The sequence below is a fragment of the Aulonocara sp. 'chitande type north' Nkhata Bay genome, linkage group LG18 (assembly GCF_057382095.1).
Source record: "Aulonocara sp. 'chitande type north' Nkhata Bay isolate Kocher_YH1m ecotype deep benthic linkage group LG18, A_spYH_male_GT1.1, whole genome shotgun sequence".
Taxonomy (NCBI): domain Eukaryota; kingdom Metazoa; phylum Chordata; class Actinopteri; order Cichliformes; family Cichlidae; genus Aulonocara; species Aulonocara sp. 'chitande type north' Nkhata Bay.
The window spans coordinates 38,145,000-38,172,144 of record NC_141361.1 but is presented as its reverse complement, the minus strand read 5'-3'; the positions used below and the strand labels follow the sequence as shown (position 1 = coordinate 38,172,144).

Below are 27,145 nucleotides of genomic sequence, written 5' to 3'. Positions count from 1 at the left end.
CTGCTTCTAATACATTAAATTTCAGGAGAAATGTTCAGTTGGTCCCTAATGTATCCCACCCAATAACTGGTGTCATGATATAGAGATAATCAGTGTTATTCACTTCACCGGTCAGAGGTCATACTGTTATGGATGATAGGTGTGCATTTAGCTTTTTCGGCTACTAAATCACTCTTTGAACTACGAAACATTCTGATGTTTGCATGTTTTCTCTCCTTTAAATATATACAGGGCTTATATAAGTGTGAAAGAACTAAAGGAGGAACTAAAGCTGAGCGGCACAGACACACTCAACGTCTTCTTTGCAAGCAACTCAATGCGTCAAGAGCTGGCAGGAGCTGCGACCTGGCCGTGGGCAAAGGAAGCTCTTACACACCAAGGTGAGTGGATTTATATTGAGCTTTACTAATGCGACATATTTTGTTTTTCATGTTGCACTTTTTTCAGCTTTCTCTGTCTGTCATCTATTTTCTAACTTTCTGTTTGTGCCTCTCACCCTATCTGCTTTTCTCTTTAGCTGTAGCTTTGCCCTTTCTCTCCATGCTTTGTTTAGGGTTAGGGGCCCTTTCAAATTACATGGGAAGAGCAGCTGGAGCTGGTAGAGATTTTCCTGACACATTACACTCCCTCTTTTTTCTTTCAAATCTTTATTCCTCTTTCCACTGGAAGGATAATCAACCCAACAACCACCAAACAAACAAATAGCAGTGTGGGCTCTGTACCATTGTTGGCAGCCATGCCTACTTAACAGCTGTTCTTTATTAATTTGTACTTCTCTTCATGTGTCACAACACAATAGTAAATTGACTCAAAAGCAGTATACATGGAACGAATACATCTTGATGAAGTGGTTATGATATAAATATTAGGTAAATACTAGATATATAAAATATATACCCAGTTCAAAAATGAAAGTCAAGTTATTTCTAACATAATGTTACATAATGTAACATGTTAATAAAATAATCAACTGATATAAACAATAATGAAGTAGTACTATGGTTAAATTGTAAACCAGTATCATCTGATAATCTTTATTGTGTGCATGCTGCACGGGTGGTTCGACTCCTGTCTCCACCGTCTCTCTGTGTTTGAAACACATTTAACCTGTGCAGCCGTCAAAATATGTCAGAAAATATGGAAAAGCTGTCTAATGGCAATTTTGGCCAAGTCATTGGAGGAAGATGCACAGAATTCATTAGAATAAATATGGATATGTGGAGGTAAGCATCAACGACACAGCTCTCAGTTCTCACTCCTTCTTTATTCGTCTCCAACATCAACTGCGCATATCGCGCCACAAAACACAGGAACACACTTCCTCTACACTGGGTGTGAGTGGAGCCCTCTAGTGGTCCACCACAGATATTCATTTTTTAACTCTTTTATATTTTGATGTGGTTTTTCGTAATGTTATAGTATAGCGTGAGCTGGTTATTGAGACATAAACATAACAGGTTCATTTCAAGTCTCATGCTCGTCATTAACCATCAGTTTGACTGGCAAATAATATTACACGACTCACTTGAAGCAAAACAAATGCATTCCTTAAAAAAATTAAAAAAATTAAAAATCACAGTTTGACCAGCAGAAAATCAATAAAGTGTATTTATCACTGACCATCTCAGCCATATTTGTTTGGAGTTGTTTAATGTTGGGTGATATTCGCTGAAGTAAAGAAAAGAATGTGCACACTATGGGACCAATGAACACAGTCAAATCCATCCAACCATTTTTTATCTCTGATGTTTCGTATCAAAGGGAATACAGTATGCTGCTGTTGCTGAGGAAAAAAACACTTAATGGTGTCATTATTCTGTGGCTATTAATTAGATTAAAATATTAAGTATTGCATTGATACTAATGGTCAAAGCCACAATTATATTTTTGAATTAAAGCGGCAAATTAAGTTCAGACATGTATTTCAGCTGCACGGCATCTGTCTCTGTTTAAACCAACACGTTAGAGGATGACAAATTGTCTCTGGAGGCCCTGCTGTTTAGTGTCTACGTATTTAATGTCTTCATTGCTTAATGTCTTTAGCCAGTGTTTCTAATTAGAAAACCAATAACCCATGTGTGCTGTTAATCCTGTGATTATAAGGATGCTGCAAAAAAATCTGCCTCCCACTTAGTTGGCTTTTGTTTTTTGGAGTTCCCAAATTGTGTCTGTTGTCTTTTTAAACCGTTATCTCTCGCATGCTTCGTTAGTGGTTTCAGATATTTATGTAGCCTTAATTTTTTTCCATTTAACCCCCACCATGACATTTCCCAGCTGTAACCTAACTTTTACCAAATGTAACATTTTTTTATTGTCTGTCACATGGATACTGAACCACAGTTACAATCAGAGACATCCTGTCAAAGTGGGTAATCGCAAATCATTTTTCTCTCTTTTCACGTTGCCACTTAAAAAACATTGCATTTTCTATCTGGCTGGCTTTTCAAGAACCACAGCTTACTAGACGGTAATAATGTTGTAACCAATACTGCGATTTTTACCGCTTATATCCAGGCGGGATGGTCCTGAATCCCTCCTACTTTGGCACCACGGGCCACTCCAACACAATGATCCATGAGATGGGACACATATTTGGACTGTACCATGTCTTCAAGGGCGTGAGTGAACGGGACTCCTGTGATGATCCGTGTCAGGTAGGACTTTTAAATTCTGCTATTTGTGATAATGCTAATTTATGGAATTATTTCTGATTGGAAAACCCACATAAGTAAAAAACTAATAATAGCATCTTTAAATGTTTTTGTTGAGTCTGTGCTTCCACAGGCCCCGCTAGTTTAGAAAATTATTCTCGTGAAGGACGAAGACAAGACAGAACATCTTCAACCGGTCTTTTACTCGCTAGCGAGGGAAGGCTAGTCGGAACCAGGCCCGTGGAGCTTAACGCTCCTCACCTGTCTCCAGCCCAACTCCTTCAAAGAGCAGCCCTCCTCGTAGCCTTTTATTCCCATCACACTTACAGTTTACACAACACAAGCACCTCCCCTCGTAAAACCCCCCTATGGTTCTAAAAGACAAGGCACTATGTGTGTGTATGTGTGAGCACCTGTATGCATGTGTATGCATGTGCAAGAACGTGTGTGTGTGTGAGAATGTGTGTGTCATGGGGGTGCGTTTGTGCGACCTCCTGCTCACCAAAAGGATCATAAAAGCAGGAACAAACAACAACAAACAGATCTTTCAGATAGGATGTGCCTATAATAAAACCTTTTCAGCTCCCCCAGCACCAGAGTAGCTGGAGAGGAGGTCAGAGACAAAGGAATGTCTTTGATCCTGCTGCTCGAACTAAAACTTTACAAATTCAAGAAGCACAATGACAACATTCAACAATTTGACTCCAGCAGTGTTACATCACATGCCCTCTCTTACCATGCATACCATACATATTTTGTGCAGGAGACCACCCCATCCATGGAGACGGGTGATCTGTGTGCTGACACTGCCCCAACACCTAAATCCAAAGCCTGCCATGACCCCGGAGCTGTCAACGACACATGTGGCGTCACCACCTACCTGAACACTCCTTACAGCAATTACATGAGTTACACAGGTGAAACAGATGAACAAAATGCTCAGGTGTTACAATGTATATGTAATATATACAGTAATATTATTAACAGTATGGCAGTTAAAAGTGCATTACTGAGAATTACCATCCACTCTGAAGTAAAGTATAATCACTCAATCAATCAATCAATCAATCAATGTGAGTGTGTAATTATACAATTATGTTATGGTTTAGTAATTTCTGTCCATATCCTCAAGCTGTTACCACCCAGTGTATTTAAAAAGCCAACAAAAGCTTATTAGCCTGTTAAGCCCCCAGTGGTTTTCTGATCTCTGTGATCTCCTCCCTTTTGCGCCCATCTTCTGGTGCGTGGGTGCTTAAGAGGTTAAGGACTGGCATGTGTAATTGCGTCTCCTCTCAGCACATGTCTGATGTAATTATTTCTAGCCATGTGTTTAGTACTTCGGTTATTTAAAGGCTAGTGTGTTAATTTGACCCTCAAAGATTTACTGGATTCTTCTGTCTTCACAGATGATAACTGCACCAACCATTTCACTCCAAACCAAGTGGCCAGGATGCACTGCTATCTAGACTTGGTCTACCAGAAGTGGCTGATGGACCCTCAACCTGCCCCCATCCCACTGGCCCCCATAGTGACTGACCAGAGCACAGATTCTGTCTCGATTTATTGGCTCCCACCTATCAGGGGGTCACTTTATCAAAGGTATGATTGCATGAGTTCTTTTGTTTCTATCCATTCAAAGCTGTTTTTAACCATCCATACATGTCTGGTTGTCCAAGAGGCAGGGTAAACCTTGGGCAGGTCTCTTGCAGGGTTAAAACTATTAACAAAGAACTGCAATTTTCATCACTTGTGCACATAAATCACTCTATGAACACTCCAATTTATAAAATGTGCATAATTTAACTGCATTAGTGAGCCATGAGCACATTGCTTCCACCAGACAAGTCTCTTTATATGTCATGTATGGTGATTAAAAATGTTCTGGATGCAATCAAAACCAGGCATTGGAGTTAATATTTGATTACACTTTCCAGTAATTGTTTTATTGGTCTTTTTTATTTTGTATTCACCACTGCACCGAGAGCATCTGGACGAAAACACCTGTGGAAAAATTGGAATAAACAACTCACAAGTGTGAAGTGTATTATGGAATTCTCAGCTGGTGGTATCACCAGATGTGGGCAAAAGAAAGCTGGCATTTCAACCTGGGAGAGTTTGAAATTTCATACGCCTTGTTGACTTAGTGCAGTGCATGTAGGTACTAGTGTGACTGTGCCTGAAACGACCTCCTCCACAGGTCAAACTAGTGGCCACTTTGTGTTTGCGAAATATGTTTAATTTTCTTGTGTGTCTTCTAGGTCAGTTTCAGCTTTCTTGTTTTGTTTATATAGAATAAAAATGCCATAATTAGTGGACCTGTTTCCTTTCGCCTCAGCTCCTCATTGCGTGTATCTGAGATCAATTGTGGAGATTGTGAGAAAGATGGCATCTTCCACCAGTATGCTTATGAGGCTTCCTCAACTCACATATGTGACACATCAGGCTACTGGACACCCGAGGAAGCAACAGGTCAGTCAAAAAGTGCTTTTTGTGATTTTCTACAAATGCACAAAAGGATAGAATTTCCTGTTTTTATATCTGCATATTGAAAACAAGCTGGATTTCAGAGATAATAAATGGTTCAGAATTGTAGACTTTTACTTCTGTTGTTAACAGCTGCACACATATAAATCCTGTTCCTTGGGTCAGTTTGAATATAAACACTAGTGAATATGGGACTTTGCTGAAGCCTCATGTAAAATTGCAGGTTAACTGAGGAATATATTTATTTTACACATCTGCCCGCACGTTCACCAAGCTGAATATATGCCAAATAAATTTTTGGCATATATTCAGCCCCCCCTTTACCCCCAGACGCACACACAGAAACACACACATCTGTACATTTTAGGTGCGTGCAAGGCTAATGGCTGCTGGAAAAAGAAAAAGCAAAAAAAATCAGCTACAGACCTCTCTGTGTCTGTCTTGTTTTAGCCAAAGCGAGAACAAGGATTATTAACGTAAGCGTCTGCTCTGGGTAATGTTTTGGTGCTCTTCAAACATTCAACCTCCGTCATAAACCAAAAAAAGTGCATCTTGTAGCACTGTACATTGAAACATTAACTTCCTGCAAGCACATGGTCCTTGTTATTCCAATCATAAATCCTTGAGAAGCACGATTTCCTTTGACATGATGTATAGGGTGGGGAGGAAAGAAACAAGAAGGAATATAAGGCAACAAGAAAGCAAAGTGAATGAAAAGGGACAAGAAACAAAAAAGGCAAATACTGAAAGAGCAAATGCATGAACACAATAACACGTTTCCATCTCTTTCATGAAAACTCTGACCAAATATGTGGAAATCCTCTGCTGGAATTTATGCTTTGAAAACAAGCGGCTAGGAAGAACAGGGGGATTACTGCTCCCTCATTCGCTGCGGGACCATAATGATGATAAAGGGTCAATTACAGTCTTACTCTAAACAGTGGTATGTGCACAGCTGAGGAGACAGCCAGTCTGCTGGCTTCCCTTGCTCCCTTTTCACTCTGTCCCACTTCTAAGGACCATGATGTGTGGGTCATTTCGTCAGCCAACGGAGATGGGCAATAACATATTCAGTGTGGAGAGGCAGAGGGGAAGTTGGACAAACTCGTTGCGGACACCATAGCTGGCAACCCAAAACACAAGTTTAAAGGCAAAAACACTATTGGCTCAAATTGTTGGCAAAAGTGACCAAGTACATCTCCTCAGAATGCTTCCTGTGCCAGTATTGACTGGTTTAAGTCCATTTTCAGGCTGAGGGAAAACACGGAATTGTTTGGAAGCGTGCACTGCCGCTGTCAGAGATTAAACTGCTTAATGTGCTGCATTAAGTCTTAATACAGAGTTTTATTTCAAAATGAGAAGGTGTAAAGTTTGCTTTTAAGGCTGCCTCGTGTTAACTGTGCTGTAGAGATCAGAAAAAAAGATGCATGTTTGAAGTTCTGTAAAAAATCTTTTCACACGGTAGAAATGTGCAAGGAAAAAAAGCTATGTCAAGAAATAATAGGGATCTCAAAATAATAATTGAGCGCATAAATGTCTTGATGCATGTTCAATCATCCAGGTAAGTAAATCCCCAAAAGTTGATTCTGTTCATCTGGACGTCTTCAGTGGGAGAAACTTTTCGTCACTCATCCAAGTGACTTCTTCAGTCTCAGCAGACTGCAGGTTTCCCCAATCTTATAAACAGGACATTTGAGTAATGATTGAAACTAGCGGGGAATCAAGGAGGCCATTTATGTGAAAAGGGAAAGACCATCTCTGAATCGAGGATGGGGCCTAAGGGTACATCTTTCACCATCTTACGTGCTGTGATTGCAGCCGTTCCCCAACTCTCTGTGACTGGGACTCATGGCCATTGATCAGTGGTTGTTGATCAATGGTCATGAGAATTTGCATAATTAAGATTAAGGAACTGACCTCCCAGCCCATTGTTCCTTCAGTGGGCTGGTTTCAGTCATTGTGCAAATGTTGGTGAACCTGCAGTCAGCTGAGACTGAAGAAGCCACTTAGATAAGTGATGAAACGTTTCTTCTGCTGTAAACGCTACATCCAAATGAACAGAATCAACCTTTGAGGAGTGCACATTTTCTTCGTTTATTGAAAAGAAAATATCTCGTTACAAACATACTATTTGTAAAGGGTGAAAGGTTTTCTACCCATTCTGCTTCAAAGTGGTTTATTAGCTGAATGCTTAAGTTCAATTATGTATTCCCGTTAAAGCTGCTAGCGTGAGAGAAGAACAGATGAGTGAGAGGAAGCCTTTAGGAAGGAAAACCAAAAAACAAGTCTGAAGGAAAGAGTGGAGCCGTTGGATGGTTATTTTATCTGGGTTTGTCAACATGACAGACAGAGTCTTTGCTCATTTCATTTACTCAGTCAGTCCGTGGAAAACTAAATAGATGGTATGCTAACTGCATCAAAAGCTTAAAAGACTTCTCAGGTAATGCTCGTTCTGTATCAAAATGCAGTAGTTTCATATTCTCTTCTTTAACGCTTGTCACAAGCTGTTTATTGAAGCGGTTTCCATAAGTGCACCTGTTCCACACAGGCAGTAGCTCCACTTCTCTCTCAGTATTAAAGATGGTTCCCATTTGCTTACTTTTACTCTGGGCTGTACGATTATAATAAAGTAGCATGTTGGTAGCTTGGAAAATGTGGTAAGCCCCCAAAAATGTCCATTTCCATTTTATGGGTCTTTACACACTCATTTAGAGACCAATCTTTGCATTAATTGTCCTTCTGACTGTGCTTCGACATGGTTAATCATAGTGGGTGTGAAATATGTAACACCTCTTTAGCGTGTTGATTTTATTTGGATTTCACCTGAGACAGCTCATAATAATTGTGCCATACTGTGATTCCATTGTGCTAATCACTAACGCTCTAACAATTAACAACTCATTTCGCCTGCTGTAATGATGTTACTTCCTGCGTTCTTGAATGAACGCCATCTTTAAGTGAATGGTTGTAACTTTGTCAGCAGGAAAATTCCACTTTCCGTTCCAAAAGAAAGTCAGCTTGCTTGTAGTTTTTAGAAGTAACACCGGGAAATGTATTTTCAGTTACTTATAAATAGAGATGAAGACACCATATTGAGGAAAAGGCAGGACTCAACAAAACCAAATTAAAATCACTGCTATGTTAATCAGAGTAGATTAATCTGCTTCTTTTGGACAGGGTATGGTTTGATCTGATTTGCTTGACAATGACATTTCACTGGTAGCATTACCTAAACATCAGATTTACCCACTATAGGATATCTGACAGGTTTGTCTCTACTTCAAACCAACAGGAAGAACACTGACAGATTCCCATTTCAATGTCATCCCAGCTTATGTTGATCTAATGCTGCTAGCTCCTACACATAATGTTAATAATTTAATTCCCTAAAGCTATATAGATATTGATAATCCTGGTACCCTTGGCAGTGTATATAGTAAGTTCAATCCAGATTGATCAATGGATCTAGGAGGAGTTAGAGGACAGGCATACATGCATATGCAGTGATCATTGGAGTAAGATGTAGCTGAACAGGTTTGCTTCAGTTTTCTGGGTAAGGCAGCGAGTTCCATAACTGAGGGCCCCGGGGTGCAAAGTCCATTTATCTTTAGAGAATTAGGTACAAGCACCTCTGTCTCCCTCCCTTTCACCCTCTCTCTCTCCCTGTAGGCAGAACCCAGACTAATCAAGGCTGAGAGGCACTAAAATCTTAAAAATCAATTTTTGAAACTCACAGATTGCCAGTGGCTGGTGTAATCTGGTCACTTCTCTTTGGAAGTGTTAAAAGCCTGGCTGCAGTGTTGTTGACGGTCTCTGGATGTTTCTCTGCTGCGGCAGATATGTGCGCAAGTATGGAGGACTTTGTGACAGACAGACACAGAAATACACAAAGAACTTTATCACTGTTGCAGTTTGTATCTTTGTTGATTGGTTCAGTGTAACAGCTTGCCTGGCATGCCTCATTTTACCTTGTATAAATTCCCTCATTTGGAGAAGCATGCATGCAATGTATTCCTAGAAATATGCTTTGTCTGGATCTTTGTGCTGCTGTCCAGTTTGCCAGTGAGACACACCCTTTTCGCAACCACAGTCCTTCACTGAAGGTAAAGAGAAATTCAGTTTATTTAAGTGTGAGTATGGGTCTAAAAAAAAATCTATTTTTCCACTCAGACACTCTATTGAGTCTCCATGGTGTACTTTTGTATTTTCTGGAGTCAACTGAATGCTCACTACACTGTTTCTAATCATCATCATATATCAGTTAGGATTAATTCCTGCATACATGGGGTGTTCTGTGCTTTAGAGTAAAATGAATGAAGTCATTGGGAACACTTGTAACACAACAGCACCAACATGTGTGTCTGTGTGATGTTGTCAACAGGACCACCTGATGTGGAACAGCCATGTGATTCCAGTCTCCAAGCGTGGAGTCCTGAGTTTAGCCTGTATGACACCAACGTGACGTCACCATGTCCGGGCACAGAGGGCTGCACCCTCACACTGAGGTTCCTACACCCTATTGTTCCACACGCCCTTACGCTCTGGGTCACGTATATCTCTGCGAGTAAGTGTCACTCCATAATAAATACTCGTCAGTTTTGAATAATAGGCACGGTGGGGAAATTAATTATTTGATCCCCTGCTGAAATTGTACGTTTTGCTCACTTACAAAGAAGTAGACAGTCTTGGGTAGTTTGATACTTTTATGATAGACAGAATATTAACCAAAAATCCAGAAAAAAGAACACTTAACATAAAATTTATGAATTGATTTGCTTCTCATAGAGTGAAATAAGACATTTAGTACTTGGTAGAAAAAGCCTTGTTGGCAAGCACAGCAGTAAGACTTTTGTTGTAGTTGGTCACCAGATTTGCGCAGATCTCAGGAGGGATTTCAGTAGACCTCTCTTTGCAGAAACTCTCAACATCCTTTAGATTTCTTGGCTGCCACTTGGCAATTTGAAGCTTCAGCTCCATTCACAGATTTTCTATAGGACTACATTTCTGGAGACTGGCTAGGTCACTTCTGGCCAGACCACAATGCGCTTCTTCATTAGCCACACCTTTGTTCCCTTCGTGGTCTTCTGGATAACCTGTCCTTGTCTCAACCAAGATTTTATGATAGAGGTCCCTGTCAATAGTCCTTCAGTGTGGTAAAACTGTCCTCTGTCCTTTGCAGAAAAGCAATGCCAAAGCATATTTGCACCTCCATGCTTGACTCTGGAGATGGTTTTCTTTGGGTCACATTCAGCATTTCCCTTCCTTCAAACACATTTGGTCAAATTGATGCCAACGTGCTTGATTTTGGTTTCCTCTGACCACAGCACTCTCTCCCAAGTGAAAATCATGAAGATGCAAAAATTAGGCTCGCATGTACACGTGCCTTCTCGAGCTGGGGAATCATTGTGGTGTTCTTGGTGACTGTGGTCCCAACTGCATTCAGATAATTAACAAGCTCTTCCACCACTTTTCTCATGGTCATCCTAACCCCAGGTTCTTATATAGCACTTTTCTACGGTCATTGAGCACTTTATACAACTCATCCATTCAGCCCAATCGTATGATTGTTTTTAGTGCTTCTATCTAACATTGACTCGCATTCACACTCCGATGGATGCATCGGAGGGCAACATGGGGTTAATATCTTGCCCAAGGATATTTGGCATGTAGACTGGAGGAGCCTGGGATCAAACCACCAACCTTCAGGTCTCCTTGAGTAGGTGACCCGCTCTACCACCTGAGCTACAGCCACCCTGCCAATAGGCAAGATCTTCCATGGACTTCCAGACTCAGCGTGGTTGATGACTGTCACTTTTGCACTGAGCTTCTTGCTGATGGTCTTGTAGTCCAGTCCAGTCTTGTCCAGATCTACAATCTTGTCCCTGATGTCCTTTGAAAGCTTTTGGTCTTACCCAGGTACTCTTCCAATGAAGAGGTTGGAAGGGAAGAAATTGACTCTGTGCATGTTACTAATTGAGATCTGATTGATTGTAATCTGTAATATTTTTGGTTGATGTACCATATCTCTTCATTAAAATGAGTGACTGTTCATTTCTTTGTTAGTGAGCTAACGTAGCCAGGGATCAGGTGCAAGTTAATCACAACAGGTGGGGCGCAGTCTTCCTTTTCTGGATGGTGGCAGACAAATACATTTACTCGAGAAAATACTGAAAGAACTCCATTAAAGAAACCTCCTTCCATGCAGCCATACACTATGTATACCTAAATGGGAAAATGTCTTTGTTGGAGATGTGCTGCATAACTCACCAACATTTTACCCTGTTGCAGACAGCCCAGCAATAGCCAACATCGAGCTGATCTCAGACACAGGGAAAAGTATTAACCTGGGACCACAGCATGTGTTCTGTGACTTACCCCTCACCATGCGCCTCGACACCCACAACGTTGCCATTGCTGCCATAAAATTCTGCACCTTGGAGATTATGGAGATTGACGCAGCCATGCTGTCTTCAGGCCCTGGCAGCCCTCTGTGCTCCAGCTGCCAGCCTCTACTCTACCACATTCGCCGTCAGCCACCTTTCGCCAGTAAAGCCCCCTTACCACAGACCCAGCAGACATTTACGGACAGGTAAGGGCTGCCTGACCCATCTGATTTACATGCAGATAAGCTCACGACAGAATTTTACTATGTTTCGCTCACAGGTAACAAGATGGCTTTCTGTTTTTTTCTCAGACCACAGAAAACTCCTTTGACATTCTTGGTTCTCTGAATATCTATTCTATCTATATCTATACTTCTGTTACATTATGGATGAAGTAGCGACAGCTAATGCTGTACAGCTCTGAGGTGAAGGTTATTTAAGGCCGGCATTGACTGCAGATTGTACAGCACAGCATGTGTGTGTCCTCAGATCCACTAATCCACAGATATCTGTCTCTTTAAAGTGTTTGGGCTTTGTTTTGTTTGAAAAACTTCGAACACAAACGTTTCCAACATGGGGATGCCGAGTGTGGATACTGATCCAAATCTGTTTCAACAACCATATAACCATCAAAAGCTTGCTGAAGTTTCAGGGTTAAGATGAATCAGTTTGTATCCTGTCTCGTAGTGCGGGGTGTCCAAATGATTACTGGAATCCAAATGTAAATCCACAAGCCAGTTTTTCTTTTCTTTTTTAAGTCTCAGCAAATAACAGCCCTCAGTATAAAAATACCCCGTCTCTAATGCTTTTCTTATACACACAAAAAGCTGATAAGTACCTGCCAGGACATGACAGCAGTGTTGCATGATTGGAGATCATTTGGGAATGATTTCAAATGCAGTGGCACTTTGATTTTCTGGGAAGCTGTTGTTGTTTTACAAAGCAAGGGGGTATGGGGATGTTAGGTGGACACAGCTTCAAAAACAGTTTATTTTTCATGGAACACATCTCCTATGTTACACAAGCTGTGTCTAAGTGCAAAAAGATGTAAGAACCACGGGGAATTGAGTTATGTGGGACTGAGGAGGGCAAAGAGGGGTTGATGTGAGGAGACGGGAGAGTTTAAGAGCAATGAGTTTGGAAAGGAGGGGAGAGCGAGGAAGGGCGGGTGGGATAATGGAGAGTAGGGGAGATGAAAAAGAGGCGAGGGGAGGAGGGACAGCGGCAATTGAAAAAGATATACAGGCATACAGAGAGAAACAAATGAGAGGTGTGGACAGAGTAGAGGTTTGAGGCAAAGAAAGGAAACTTGAAGTGAAGCACATTGTTGGTGAGGGAAGGAGAAGGGAGAGTGAACTGTGGTAACAGGGGGCTGATGGAGGCAAAAGCACACCAGAGGTGAAGCAAAGTAAGCAGATTAAGATCTCTTTCTTTTTTGGAATATGAACCAAATGTGAGCCAGAGAGGCCATAAACACCAGTGACTGCTTGGATCAGATCCTTGGCCATTTCCTGCATCTGAACTTGCAGTATATGCTGAAAGGATGAGTGCGTAGGACTATATGACTGGTTAATTAATCAAAAAACCCACAATGTTAATATCCAATGTGATTTTTTTTTAAATCAGTGGATGAAAAAAAGCAGAAGCTGCAGAAATAGTTGATGCTTTAAGCTGTCGTACATGCAGCTCATTGTCTGGCAACCCTGGACTACACTGGAAACTAAAAGTGTTCCAGAAAGCCTGTTTCAAAGGCTATGTTGCCCCACTGATGTGTTTCCCTTTGCTCTAAGCTGAACCCAACCTCACCACTAACCCCAATCAGTTATCTGTTGTGTATAACCATAGCCCATCCTAAAACAATAAAAAAAAGAGAGTGAGCGAGAGAAAGTTAAAACTCTGGCTTCTTTTCACCTCGACACAGCTGGACAAATTAAAGTGGGTGTGAATAACAGAGGACTTCTTCAGATATCCAACAATTCTTTTGTGAAATGGACAAACAGGAATTTCCCTGCCTGTACCTTTGCAACGTTGGAATAGATGGCATGTGTCTGACTGTTCCAGCACTTTCAGAAAGTGACAATCAGTCATGTCCTTTTCCTGCGTTCACCAAGTTTATACAAAAGTGCAAGTCTGATGATTTGAACTTCTTGTTCCACGTCTTTTTTTTATTATTCATACAAAATTCTTTTTATTTTAATTCGTCTATGAATGTGAGTTTTCCCATTTCCCAGATTAATGCTTACCCCTATTTTATAAGACCATACTTTTACAAACTTTTTATATAAGCAGTTGTAGAATGTAGATCTAAGAGAAATCGCCATGGCAACTACATATGTTCATTTCATTCATTTCATTTATTTGTTCATTTTCAGGCACAACAAATACCTATATTGAACATAAAATACACAAAACAAAAAACAAAAATTGCCTGAAAAAGGAGTGGGACGAAGAAAACTTATTAAATCCCACCCCTATACTCACTCATCAACAAAAAAAAACAAACTTCCCGCAGCTACGCCCATCATTGCATACAGACCCATCAACAGCCCCGGGCAGATACAAGCATCTAAGCGGCAGCTCGCAACCAACAATTAGAGCCTTCATAACTGAATACAGAATATATAAATTATAAATTGCATTACCACAGGTAACAGGCAGTAATAACTACAAGTAACAAACACACATACATATACATACATATATATCTACACACACAAGTACATATATGTACATACATACTCACACTTTTTTTTTTTTTTTTTTTTTTTGGAATCCATACCAGCAATGGTAAGAGAACAGACATTACAGAGCACACTAAAACCCATCATTGAGTATACTGTGACCAGACCAACTGTTTGTAGAGAAATTTAAATCTATGAATATTTTTGCATTGTTTCAATTGTAAACTCAGACTGTTCCAGATTTTCACACCACATACAGACACACAAAAACCTTTACGGGTTGTTCGAGTTCTGGGTAATTTGAATTCTCCAAAGCCTCTCACATTATAAACCTTTTCTCGAATTTCAAATCTAGTTTGTAAATTTGCCGGTAAAAGTTTAGTAAAAGCTTTATACAAAATTATGGATGTATTGTAATTAACCAGATCCTGGAATTTAAGTAACTTTGCCTGAAGAAAGAATTTGTGAGTATGATCTAGATAACCAGCCTTGTGAATAATACGCAGTGCTCGTTTCTGTACTGTGACTAATGGATTAGTTGTATTTTTATATGTATTTCCCCACACTTCCACACAATATGTAAGATATGGAAGAACCAGGGTACAGTACAGAGTACGAAGTGCATCTTTATCAAGGAATTGTTTCACTTTGTTCAAAACTGCGAGGCTTCTGGAAATTTTGGTTTTTATGTGTCTGACGTGGGGTTTCCATGAAATTTTGTTATCAATTATAACTCCCAAAAATTTGTTTTCACTCACATTATCAATTGGTACACCTTCAATGATAATTGGTAATTCTACATTATATTTTAAATTACCAAAAAACATTGCTTTAGTTTTATTTATATTTAATGATAATTTATTTATGTCCATCCATTTTTTTATTAATTTTAGCTCCCTGTTTACGGTCATTACAAGATCAGTATAATCATCGCTACTGAAAAATATGTTGGTGTCATCTGCGAACAGTATGAGTTTAAGTACTTGAGAAACATCAAAAATATCATTTATGTATACATTGAAAAGTTTTGGTCCCAACACTGACCCTTGGGGAACACCACATGTAATACCAAGTTTCTCTGAATGGTAATGCCCTATGCTAACATATTGTTCCCGACCTGTTAGGTAACTTTTTAACCAGTTACCAGCTTTCCCTCGAATACCATATCTTTCCAATTTATCCAGTAATATTGAGTGATTGATTGTGTCGAAGGCCTTTTTGAGATCAACAAAAATACCAACTGCATATTTATTTTTATCCAGTGTATCAGTAATTTCTTCTACTGCCTCAATTATCGCCATTGAAGTGGTTCTTTGCGTTCTGAAACCATACTGACCAACATTTATTATTTGATGTTTTTCAAGGAATTTTTCTAATCTTGAATTAAAAAGTTTTTCTAGAATTTTTGAGAATTGAGGCAGTAGAGAAATAGGCCTATAATTGGTAAAACTGTGTTTGTCATTACTTTTATATAGTGGTATTACTTTCGCAATTTTCATTTTTTTTGGAAAACAACCGGACTGAAATGATAAATTACAGATATATGTTAAGGGACTAGCAATATTCAGAATAACCTGTTTAACTACAGACTTATGTTGAGTTCATTCTGAAAAATGGTTTATGATGAATGAATTTTTACTTGTTTACTAGAGAGAACACTGATTATCTTATCACCCTGGCACCTGTTAGTTTGTAGGATATATCAGGGAGCAAGTGAACATTATGTCCTTAACTTTGATGTATTAAAAGCAGGAAAATGTGCAAGTGTGAGAATTTGAGCGAGTTTGACAAGGACCAATTTGTGATGGCTAGATGACTGAGTCTCCAAAGCTCCTGTAAATGGTAAATGGACTTTGGAGTACTCAAAGCGCTTAATACAACATGCCACATTCACCCATTCACACCCATTCACACAAACACTTCTAAGCTTAAGTGCTTACTATCTGACATTCACACGCAATCATACTCCAATGGATGCATCAGAGAGCAACTTAGGGTTAGTATCTTGCCCAAGGATATTTGACATGTAGACTAGGGAGAGCCAGGGATCGAACCACCAACCTTCCAATCAGTAGCTGCAGTCTGTAGTGATCAGTATCCATCAAAAGTGGTTCAGGAAAAAAAACAGCGGGGAATCAGCCACAGGGTCAAGGATCACTGATGCACTTGGGGGGTGAAGGCTGATCCGATCCAACGGACAAACTACCGAAGCTCAAAATGCCGAAAAATTGCTCATTCTGATAGAAAGATGTCAGAATACACAGTGCATCGCAGTTTATTGTGTATGTCGTTACCTGCAGACCTGTCATGGTGCCCATGCTGACCAATACAACCAGAACAATGGGGCCCGTGAGCATCAGAACTAGACCACAAAGCAATTGAAAAAGGTGGCCTGGTCTGATGATTATGTCCTTTTTCACATCATGTGGCTAGCCGACTGTGGCGGGGCGTGGCCTGCGGTGCCGTGCAGAGGAGGCGGACGCACCTGCACGGCATCCGCAATCACGCCCCGCCGAATTAAAACTGTAAACATACACGGCAGACCCAGTGGCATTTTGATACTTTTTATTAAAGCTTTGACGGTTGCTGTCAACAATAGTCACAGAGCTGCAGCTCTCCCGCTGCCCGCTCAACATTATCACAACAACCCCAACCACAGGACCCAGTACAATATTTAATTCGGCGGGGCGTGATTGCGGATGCCGTGCAGGTGCGTCCACCTCCTCTGCACGGCACCACAGGCCACGCCCCGCCACGCCACGCCACGCCACACAGACTTAATGTCTATTGTAGTAGGGCAAGAAGGCAAACTGGAGGAAGCAGTGCAATGCACACTGGCACAAAGAAAAATGGTTCAGAAATGGATCGAGGAGTACGATAACGAGTCTGAAGTGTTGTCATGGTCTTCGTTCAAGAATCTGTGGGACATGCTGGACAAACAAGTCCAATCCATGAAGGCCCCACCTTGCAATGACTTAAAGGATCTGTTGGGAACATCTTGGTGCAGATACCACAGCACACATTTAGGGGTCTAGAGGACTCCATGCCTCGGTGGGACAGGACTGTTTTGACAGAAAAAGGTGGGACCAACACATTATTGGGCAGATGGTCATGATGTTATGCCCGATTGATGTAATGTCAGGCCTCTAAGAACAAAGAAGAGAGAGGAGTTGTGGCAGAAGATATAGCAGACTATAGATACAGTTTAGATCAACAGGAAATGAGGACGTTTTTCACAACCTTCATTTCCTTCACTTATACATAATTAATAAAGGAAATTTCTAGAGTCTGGTGAAATTGGACACACCTTAGATAATGCAGTTGTGTGATACTCCTGGTCTACCCCAGGTGGATGCAGGGGCAGTTTATTTGTGCTAAGAAAACAGGGAGGACGGTCTTTTTATAGCCTCAGCACACCAAAACAGATCAATAGTCCAGACACATTAGCCGTGGTACTGTTACACATACTTCCTGCTATGAGGCTTTAAGGTCACTGGATAATACAAGGTTACAGGGAGAGCAAATTCCACTTTTTTGGCGATTGCTTACAGAATCCAACAGGATTAAAGCATAATGAATCTGTTTGAAAACATAATAAATACAATGCTTCCTTCCTACGTAGCACAACAGTATTTCTTTTTTAAAAAGTACAGCAAACTGGCACCATTATGCACAAAATTCTTATTTTATTAAGTATCGACTGACTCAAAGCCATTTATAATCAAGTCTATAAACATTATATGATCAGTTCATAACACAATGCAGTAAAAATGTGGGTAAATGCTCCTTTGAAGACTGGAACAATCTTCTGTTATAAGTTTATAATGCCAAAGGAAACATTACACAACAGTTTCTTGTCTCTGTTCTTGTTCTTCCCAGGTCTGTTACACAGGGAGTTAAGTACAAGTACACAGTCCAGGTGGAAGCTGATGGTCAGCTCAGTGACGCTTCGCCACCGCTTCTCTACACACATGGACAGCCTTACTGTGGAGATGGCCTCATACAGGGGTATGTTGCACATTAACATGCTGATAACATTGGTGACTAATTACACAGGGCATTGATAATGATGGTCCTCTCTCTGTAGGACAGAAGAATGTGATGACAGTAATCTGTTGGATGGCGATGGCTGCTCTAAGAGATGCGGCAAGGAGATGGGCTTTAAATGCAATGGTGAGTGCCATTCACTGTCTCTGCTGCTTCGAGTTTACACACAGTTTAAAATTGGAAGCCTGTCAAACTGTTTGAGGTTTTTTTTTAAATTACCAGACATAACACGAACCGACTCTGTCTTACATGCAAAACACGAATACTATGTGAACTTTTAGTGTGAAGGAGTGGTCACTAAGTGGCCAGAAATCTCACATTTGTGCATGCAGCAGCATTAAGAGACAGAAAAATTCAACCCAATCAAATTTAATTTACAAGACATAAAAGCTTCTGGCTTGAATGAATTCCACAAACCATTAATGTAACATCACAGCAACATAAGCGAAAACAGATGAGCTGAGGGGTGATAAGTGGTCACAAGTCTTTTGCAGAAAAGTATTTTGACATGAGGCTGGCAAAGAAGCATCTGGAAAACACTTTTCGGCAGTAAAGTACACGGTGTAGTCTGAAAACATGTGTCAGGCATGTTTCTCTGGTGATTTAGTGTTGACCTTGGAATATTGATAAATGAAGTTAATTGATTTTTATCAGAGATCATGCTTTGGTTTTGAATTGCAAAAATCAGCTTACAATAACACTTGCGTTTTGGACATAGTGTCCATTTTTCATTTTGTTTGATATCCTTCAGCTAAAATAAGTCATACATTTTTTTGTTATCAAGTCACATCTGCAGCAGTGAGCCAGCTCCCTTCAGTCAGGGATCATAAACACAGTCAAAGGCTTTATTCTGCTAGTTTTTGTACAGTGACCCCACAGTTAGGTGATTGAAGGGCCACCTTGTAGCTCTGACTGCCCGAAGCGAATCAAGTGCAAGCAAGAGGGGTGATGAGGTTCATTATTTCTAGTTTTTATACCCAATAAGACGGCTCGAATTAGGTAAGAGCTGCTGTGGTTATGCTTTTTGGGGGGAGGGGTTGAGCTTTGGTGAGATTTATACAAGAACAATTTGTTCCTGTAATATATACAATAAACAATTGAAGATTTGCAGTAAGATGAGAAACCTTAACAAAAAGTCGTTTGTGGCTCAGTGGCTTGTGCAGTTGCCATAAAGCAGCTTTGTCCAAGATTTAGTCACAGACAAAAAAGATTCACCTGTTAATCCTCACTTTGAAAATGTGGCCTTGGTGTTCTGCTAAATGTCCTTTAAATACTCTGATCTGTTTCCAAGTGAACAACAATGAAACTGACTAGTTTCCTTTCTTACAAGCAGTCTTCCTCAGTGTAGGACTGACAGGCTGACTATGTTTCTATGACTAAAACCTTTTTTTTAGGATTATAGAGCAGTAGTGCTGATCCAAAAGCCATCGTTTGCACCAAAGTTTTCACAAACACCGTGATTTTTATATCAATCTGGCACCTAGTTTATAAAATAGGCCTAATCCAATTTTAGTCCATGTCTGGGAATTTAGTTCATTCATCAATAACAATAGACCAGGTGGTTAAAAAACAGTAAAAAGTACCAAAATCATAGTAAAGCTAAACAAAGAAGCCGCAGAGAGCGCCCCCATCATTTGCAATTCCGCTGCAAGACAACAATACTCTGTGTCCGCACCTCACCCAATCTGAAGCATGCAGACAGGCCACAAAACAACACAACATGGAAGGGGTTTTACCCAAAACACTCCATTGTAAGCACAGAGTTGAGAACCGTGCCTCTGTCATTGTGTGTTTTTCTCCTTTGAAGTTAAGTAAACACGTTCATAAAGTGCAACATGGAAGAGCTGAGCCAATCAGAGGGCACGAAGAAGGTGAACGCCATGCACGATTTCATTATGTCACGTCACAGGCTTGTCAACAAGTCGCTGCTTCTCATATAGACTGGCTGGATGAGAGCACGCAGTACTGTCATTAATAAATGAATCAGCTGCACTGCTGTGGTATGCGGTGTTCCTCCGCAGCCTCAGAGTTCATGCTCTCAGCCGATAAAAGAAATATTCCATATGAAGGTGTGATAAGCTGAGATGAGACAGTGTGACCACTGCTTTCATTTCAGGCCGTGTGTTGTTTCTTCTGGCAGCTGGATGGTAGTTATTCAAGTTTTTAAGCTTGTTACAGGGCTAGAATTTCCGTCATCCAGTCAATTTATTTGTCAGGGGGAAACGGCCCCCCCCACCAGGGCTTGCTATGCCGTGACTGAAGTTATTACATCCCTTGTTTTACAATAAAAGACATCATGACTAGGAAGGAAAACCATTTGGCAAAAACAGGTTTTTACAAATTGCAACACTTAAAACCAATTATTCAGTTGTACGTCTTAGTCATAGACAGAATATTTGTTTGGGTTTTCTTGCCACATTTGCTTGACCCAGTTAACTCCCACTATGCTGCATCTGTGTCTCTGTTCTGTTTGCACCAACTACTTCTAAGTCCATCCTGTCACAGATTGGTTGTGGACAAGCTGGATTTTTTTAATGGCTTTAAAAAGGACTGCTTTCATTTTCCTTTTTTTAAATTGAGGTTACAGATTTTTAATTGTTTCTTTTAAATGCCTGATTAAATAAAGGTTGCACAGTATGGTTGCAGCATGCAGACCTGAATGAAAAACAGATGGCCTTAATAGTGACATCAAAGGTTGTCAATCAGTTCCTTTTTTGTCAAGCCTGATAAATACAACATTTGGAATTAAAATGACTTAATCATTTTCCACAGGTGTAGCCGCAACAGGGGTGGGGTGAGTGTTGAGTTCATGTAGTCTAATATTGCCAAAGAGGACAATATGGCTCTGAATGGCCTAATTTGCTTTTTTATCAGAACCATGTTTCCATTGATTAATTGAAGCCAATTGTGCATCATTGTTTTTCTGTCTGTGTGACCTCTGCAGCTGTTCGCATGTTCATGAGGCCAAACGTCTGAAGTGTGTAACGTCTGCCGCCCTTTTTATGAATACCTGCTGCATTATATGCTTTCACTTTTTCTGTGAGACACTGCTGTAGCTTGTTATATTCACTTCTCCACTTGTGGTCTGTTATACTGCAAGACAAATCATTTACACGTAGTTAGAATAAAACTATGTGTTAACATTTTTAACACATATCGCTGTTGTTGCCTTGTAAGACTTTACTTCTGTTTCTTATTTGGCAATGCCCTGTTGTGCCCACAGCATCCATGAACCGTCCTTGTGGTTTTCCTCTTTTCTTCTATGAACAGTTAGTTCCATTAGTATCCTTTACCCAGTGTAACTACTATACCTCCTCTGTACTTGTCTAAACCGTCTAAACCATCTTAGCTTCGCCTCTTTCTCTTTGTCTCCAAATCACTCGACCTGAGCTGTCCTTCTAGTATACTAGTTTCTTATCCTCGTGGTCACTCCAAAAAACATATAAAAGTATCTTCAACTCCACTTTGAAATCGTACATTACAGAACGTCTCACTACCAGCTTGTAAATCTTCCCTTTTAATCTTCTTCTGTCACAGATCACTCACCTTGCCTTCACTCTCTTTTTCACTTTTCTTATCCGTTTCTCTGAATCGTTGACCCTGGGTATTTAAACTCATCCACCTTCACTACCTCTTCTCCTTGCAGCTTCAGTGTCACACCAGTCTCCCTCTCGTTTACACCAATCTATTCTGTCTCTACTACTAATTTTCATTCTTTTCTCTCTAGAGCATACCACTTCTCCAGGCTCGCTCCCTACTAAAACTACAGATCACAATGTCGTCTGCATCATCTGTTAATCTGTCCGTCACGATTTTAAAGGCCTTTACTCTACTTTGTGTCATTGAAATCCTTAAGCAGCAATAAAAGTCAAGTTAAGGACATGGAACTTGATGACCTTTGCTATATGGAAAAGAAATAGGCCACACATGACACAATGTGGAACTTTCAGTCTCACTTCTCATTTTGTTGAAATGATTTAATTGATAAAGACCAGCATTAAAGGAAGTTTACATTAAACTACATATAATCAATGACTAATGCTTTGGATCTGATGGAACATCTTTCTGCAGGCCTGAAATGTTGCTCGAAAGTTTCTTTTTATACCCTTTATATTTTCCCATGCACATCTCAATGAGCGCATATTTGTCCATCAAGAGTGTCAGAATCCGTGGGTCAGCCCTAGTTCACAGAAATTCTGCCATAAAAGCGCTGCTGCTGCTTTAATTCATGGTGGAAAGTTTTATTTCCCTTATCTTCCCTTACCACTGATTAATTTTTAGAGTTATTAAAAGTTCAGTTCATGTGGAAAAAAATCTAAATATAGCAAGAGAGACAATAAAATAGAAAAAGGCATATTTTTGTCTGTGTTTTTGTCTTGTCTGACACTGCTTTGACAGTTTTTTGTAATTCATGCTGTTACACTGCTGCTGCTGCTGCGACTTGCTTATCCGCAGATACCAAGTCACATATTAGGTTTCTCCTCGTTAATATCACCAAATTACTTTAATCTTTAATATTTAATTGAAGTCAGAGTTCATTTCTCAGTGTAATTTACAGTCTGTTGACAGTGCAGAGAGTCAGATATGCTTCAGCTGACGTGGCTATCATTAACAGTGGCCAACGAAAATAGAATAGAATAGATTTGCTCAGATTTGGTTCACTGACAAATAGATTTGGATGACAGTCTAACAGTGGGGGATGATTGGATACCCTGCCAGATTAAGAAACCAGGCTTTATATTCTGTCATAAATCTTCCTTTCTCATTCTTTCCCTGTCTCCCAAGGTGAACCCAGTCAGTGTTATGTTTTTGACGGTGACGGTGTGTGTGAGGAATTTGAGAGGAGTTCCAGTGTTCAGGACTGTGGTTACTTTACACCTTTGGGGTACATTGACCAGTGGGCGAGCACTGCCACAGCTTCTCACCAGGACCGGACCCGTTGCCCGGCCCATGCTGCCACTGGGGAACCGTCGCTTACAAAGGTATGAAATACCAACCACAGAGCACGTAAAAGACTTCCAGATGACAATAAAGTCAGCATGGAGCCCACTTTGAAAGTCCTCACCGCTGCTCGATGCATTTTTGGACAATGCTGCTTTTTAGTATAAATTCTTTAGATTCACCACCAAAGACAATTTCCAGAATCTCAAAGTTGGATGATTGAAATATTTCTTGTTTATAGATTTTAAAGCCAAACTTGTCAGTCATCAAGTTAAAATCAAATCAAACAACAACGAAAATCATTTTGATGATTACAAAATAATCTGCCTTGAGTGCATCTTTATAAAAACGGGAGTTATCACAGCGTAGGGTAATTTCACAGCTTATTTGTATTGTTTTATGTTTGCAGTCTTTTCATTCTAACGCTGTTGGACACTCAGGAGATGCATGAAGAAAAGTGATTATATTCTATAAAAACGTGCATTGAAACAAGAACCTGCATTCATGGAGTTTCACATATTGCAGCACTCAGGTGCACCTTGCTAGTACCAGGTTAGAACGCCTTTTGCCCTCAGACCGAATTCTTCATGATCCAACAAGACGGTGGAAAGAGTCCTCAGAGGTTTTGGTCCGTAATGACAGAACATCAGCATCACATAGAAATATTTACAGAGAACAGCCAAAAAAAGAGACATTATTTCAGTCAGTGGTGGTTCTTTGGTGAAAATGCCTTGTTGTTGATATGTGACCTCGCAGCTATACCTGTTTCACTCCTTGTTAATGTGAATCAGCTAATGACATGACATCAACTCGATGCATTTACTAACCGACGTTAATAACCGGCCAGCCCCAAGAACGGCCCCGTCTTTTATGGTCTTGGAACGCGGGCAGAATGAGATGGCTGTTGTTTTGTCCACATGAGGACTCAACTGCCCGCCTCCCAAGTGGTACCCCAGGAACTATACTTCCTGCCCTCTAACTGCAAGCTTCTTTGGGTTGGTCGTGAGCCTCGCCCGTCTCAGGGACATATGAATCATTTCATTGGGTCATGACTGACACAAAAGAGTACCCTAATAAAAAATAAACTGATCTGAATAAGTTGTGTTGTCTGAGATTAATTTTGCTTCTTTTTTTCTAGCTTTCCCTGACTTCTTGCATACATAGCATGCATTTCCTTAGTAAGGTAAATGAACACTTTCAGTAACTCTTTCTTTTTTGCTCTGCTTGCCCCTCTTTGGTGCGCAGCTCTGCACGTACCATCACCTGCAGGGGAGTGAGAATTTGCCCCCTGATGCCTGGTTCCCGTGCACAGCCCAGTCTGACATAAACAACGACCTGGAACATTCACTTTGGCTAAAGGCAAGTGTGTTTATGTACATGTGAATATGGGTGATTTCTCTTTATTGAGCAGCTGCCAGTGCTCTCTGGGACTTCTTCAAATGGCATTCAAGGGTCACTCAAACAGGCTGCTGTCTCACACACACACACACACACACACACACACACACACACACACACACACGATTCATGGCCTGTATTGGTAACTATATTTGGTTATTTTCTAGGTCAACTATTAATTATGACTTCTAATGATCTGTAGATGATTACCAAATCATGAGTAACCTTCTGCTCGTTCTTTATTGAGATTTGATGCTTATTTCTTCCACCCGACGGGCACTAATCATCAAAATTATAATTACCATTGTTTTATTAGTGGAAAACTAAGTGTTATATAATTAACTCATCATTCATAATTAAATACTTAAAAGGTTCACAAGTTATTAAAATACTGGCATCTAATGGAATAATACTAATTTGCAATCACAAATAGCGCTTTTAGTCGTTCTGAATTCATATTTTATAATTAGAATTCATTAAAGCTCCATAAAAAAGAACTACAGCAACAAAAAGCATTACTTTGTTACTCTGTTCGTAATCATTTCAAAATGAGTCACAAACATAATATGTCATTTACTAAGTGTTGATTTGTGAGAAACCTTCATGCAAAGCATGAAATGGACATGCTGGTCCCGTTTTGTGATATTGGGTTGTATAGTGATATATTGAGCGCTGCTTCCCTGCAGCGCTTCACACTGATGTCCTGATCGTGTTCGGGACGGCGCACAGACCTGCCTTTCAATTCCAGACTTAGTGACGTGAAAAAGTGTTTGTTCTTTCCTGATTTCCTATTTTTTGTACGTTTGTCACACTTAAATGTGTCCAGTCAGCAAACAAATTTAAATATTAACAAAGATAACACAAGTAAAGACAAAATGCAGTTTCTAAATTAAGGGGTTTATTATTAAGATGAAAAAATAAAACCTCAAATCTGCATGGCCCTGTGTGAACAAGTGATTGATCCCTAAACCTTAACATCCACAGCAGCAACAATTGCAATTAAGCGTGTGCGATAACGGGCAATGAGTCTTTTACTCAGTGCTGTGGAGGAATTTCGGCCAACTCGTCTTTATAGAATTGTTATAGTTCAGCCACACTGGAAGGTTTCGGGCTCTTTTTAAGGTCATGTCACAGCATCTCAATTAGATTAATAATAACAATAATAAATTTTATTTATGAGCGCCTTTCAAGTCACCCAAGGACACTTTACAGTAGGATAAAACACTTAGTAAAACAATGGCAGAATAAGAACAATAAAATAAAAGCACAAGATAAAATGAACAAACAGTGGATTCACAGTGAATATGCAGATTTGAACAGATGAGTTTTGAGTTGGGATTTAAACTGGGGGAGAGAACCAATGTTTCTTATTTCTGGGGGCAGAGAGTTCCACAGCCTGGGAGCAGAGCAGCTGAAAGCTCTGCTTCCCATGGTGGTGAGGTGGAAGGAAGGTACAGCAAGCTGGATAGAAGAAGAAGAACGAAGTGAACGGGCAGAACAGGTGGTGGTTAACAGGTCAGAAAGGTAAGAAGGAGCGAGGTTATGAATGGCCTTGAAGGTGAGCAGAAGAAGTTTGAAAATTATCCGGAATTTCACAGGGAGCCAGTGAAGTTCCTGAAGAACAGGGGTGATGTGCTGGTAGGAGGGGTTCTGGTGATAATGCGAGCAGCAGAGTTCTGAACCAGTTGAAGCTTATGGAGGGATTTTTGGAGGAGACCATGCAAAAGAGAATTGCAGTAGTCGATACGGGAGGTAACAAGACTGTGTACAAGAATGGATGTAGACTGGGTGGAAAGAGAAGGAAGCAATCTGTTAATGTTACGTAGATGGAAGTAGGCAGAACGGGTGAGATTACTGATGTGAGATTTATAGGAAAGTGAACTGTCTAGGATGACACCAAGGCTCTTAACCTGAGGAGAAGGGAAAACTGTGGAGTTATCGATGGTGAGTGAGAAATGGTTCGCCTTCAAAAGGTTGGATTTGGTGCCAATAAGGAGGATCTCAGTTTTATCCTCATTGAGCTTTAGAAAATTAGAGGTAAACCAGGATTTTAACTCGGATAGACATTCTGTAAGGGAAGAAGGTGGGAGGGAGGAATCAGGTTTGCAAGAGAGATATAACTGGGTGTCATCAGCAAAACAGTGAAACTGAAGATGAAATTTGCGGAAGATGGTACCTAGAGGGAGGATGTATATTATAAAGAGAAGAGGGCCTAAAACTGAGCCTTGGGGTACACCAGAGGTGACGGGGAATAGACGAGAGCGGAATGATCTTAGTTGAATAAACTGGGAACGATCGAGGAGATATGATTGAAACCAGGCGTGGGGTGTGTCAGAGATGCCGAGAGAGGAAAGTCTGCTTAGAAGGACAGAGTGAGAAATGGTGTCAAAGGCTGAGCTCAGATCTAAAAGGACGAGAATGGTGAGAAGACCAGAGTCAGCTCCGATTAGAAGATCGTTAGTGACTTTAAGTAGAGCAGTTTCGGTACTGTGACATGAGCGAAAACCAGATTGAAATCTCTCGTAGATGTTATTATTAACCAGGTGTAAATGAAGTTGAG

General features: G+C 40.4%; 1 protein-coding gene across 1 annotated transcript in view; it reads left to right on the top strand.

Moving 5' to 3' along the window:
- The window catches only part of pappa2 (pappalysin 2), an 85,760-nt gene that overhangs the window by 17,124 nt on the left and 41,491 nt on the right, over positions 1–27,145 (top strand). Inside the window, exons 5-15 of the mRNA XM_086271184.1 lie at positions 232–380; positions 2,515–2,654; positions 3,415–3,568; positions 4,058–4,250; positions 4,987–5,120; positions 9,517–9,699; positions 11,424–11,724; positions 18,079–18,207; positions 18,287–18,372; positions 23,032–23,228; positions 24,433–24,546. Coding sequence (XP_086127310.1) covers positions 232–380; positions 2,515–2,654; positions 3,415–3,568; positions 4,058–4,250; positions 4,987–5,120; positions 9,517–9,699; positions 11,424–11,724; positions 18,079–18,207; positions 18,287–18,372; positions 23,032–23,228; positions 24,433–24,546 — 1,780 coding nt within the window. The remainder of the gene's footprint in view (positions 1–231; positions 381–2,514; positions 2,655–3,414; positions 3,569–4,057; positions 4,251–4,986; positions 5,121–9,516; positions 9,700–11,423; positions 11,725–18,078; positions 18,208–18,286; positions 18,373–23,031; positions 23,229–24,432; positions 24,547–27,145) is intronic.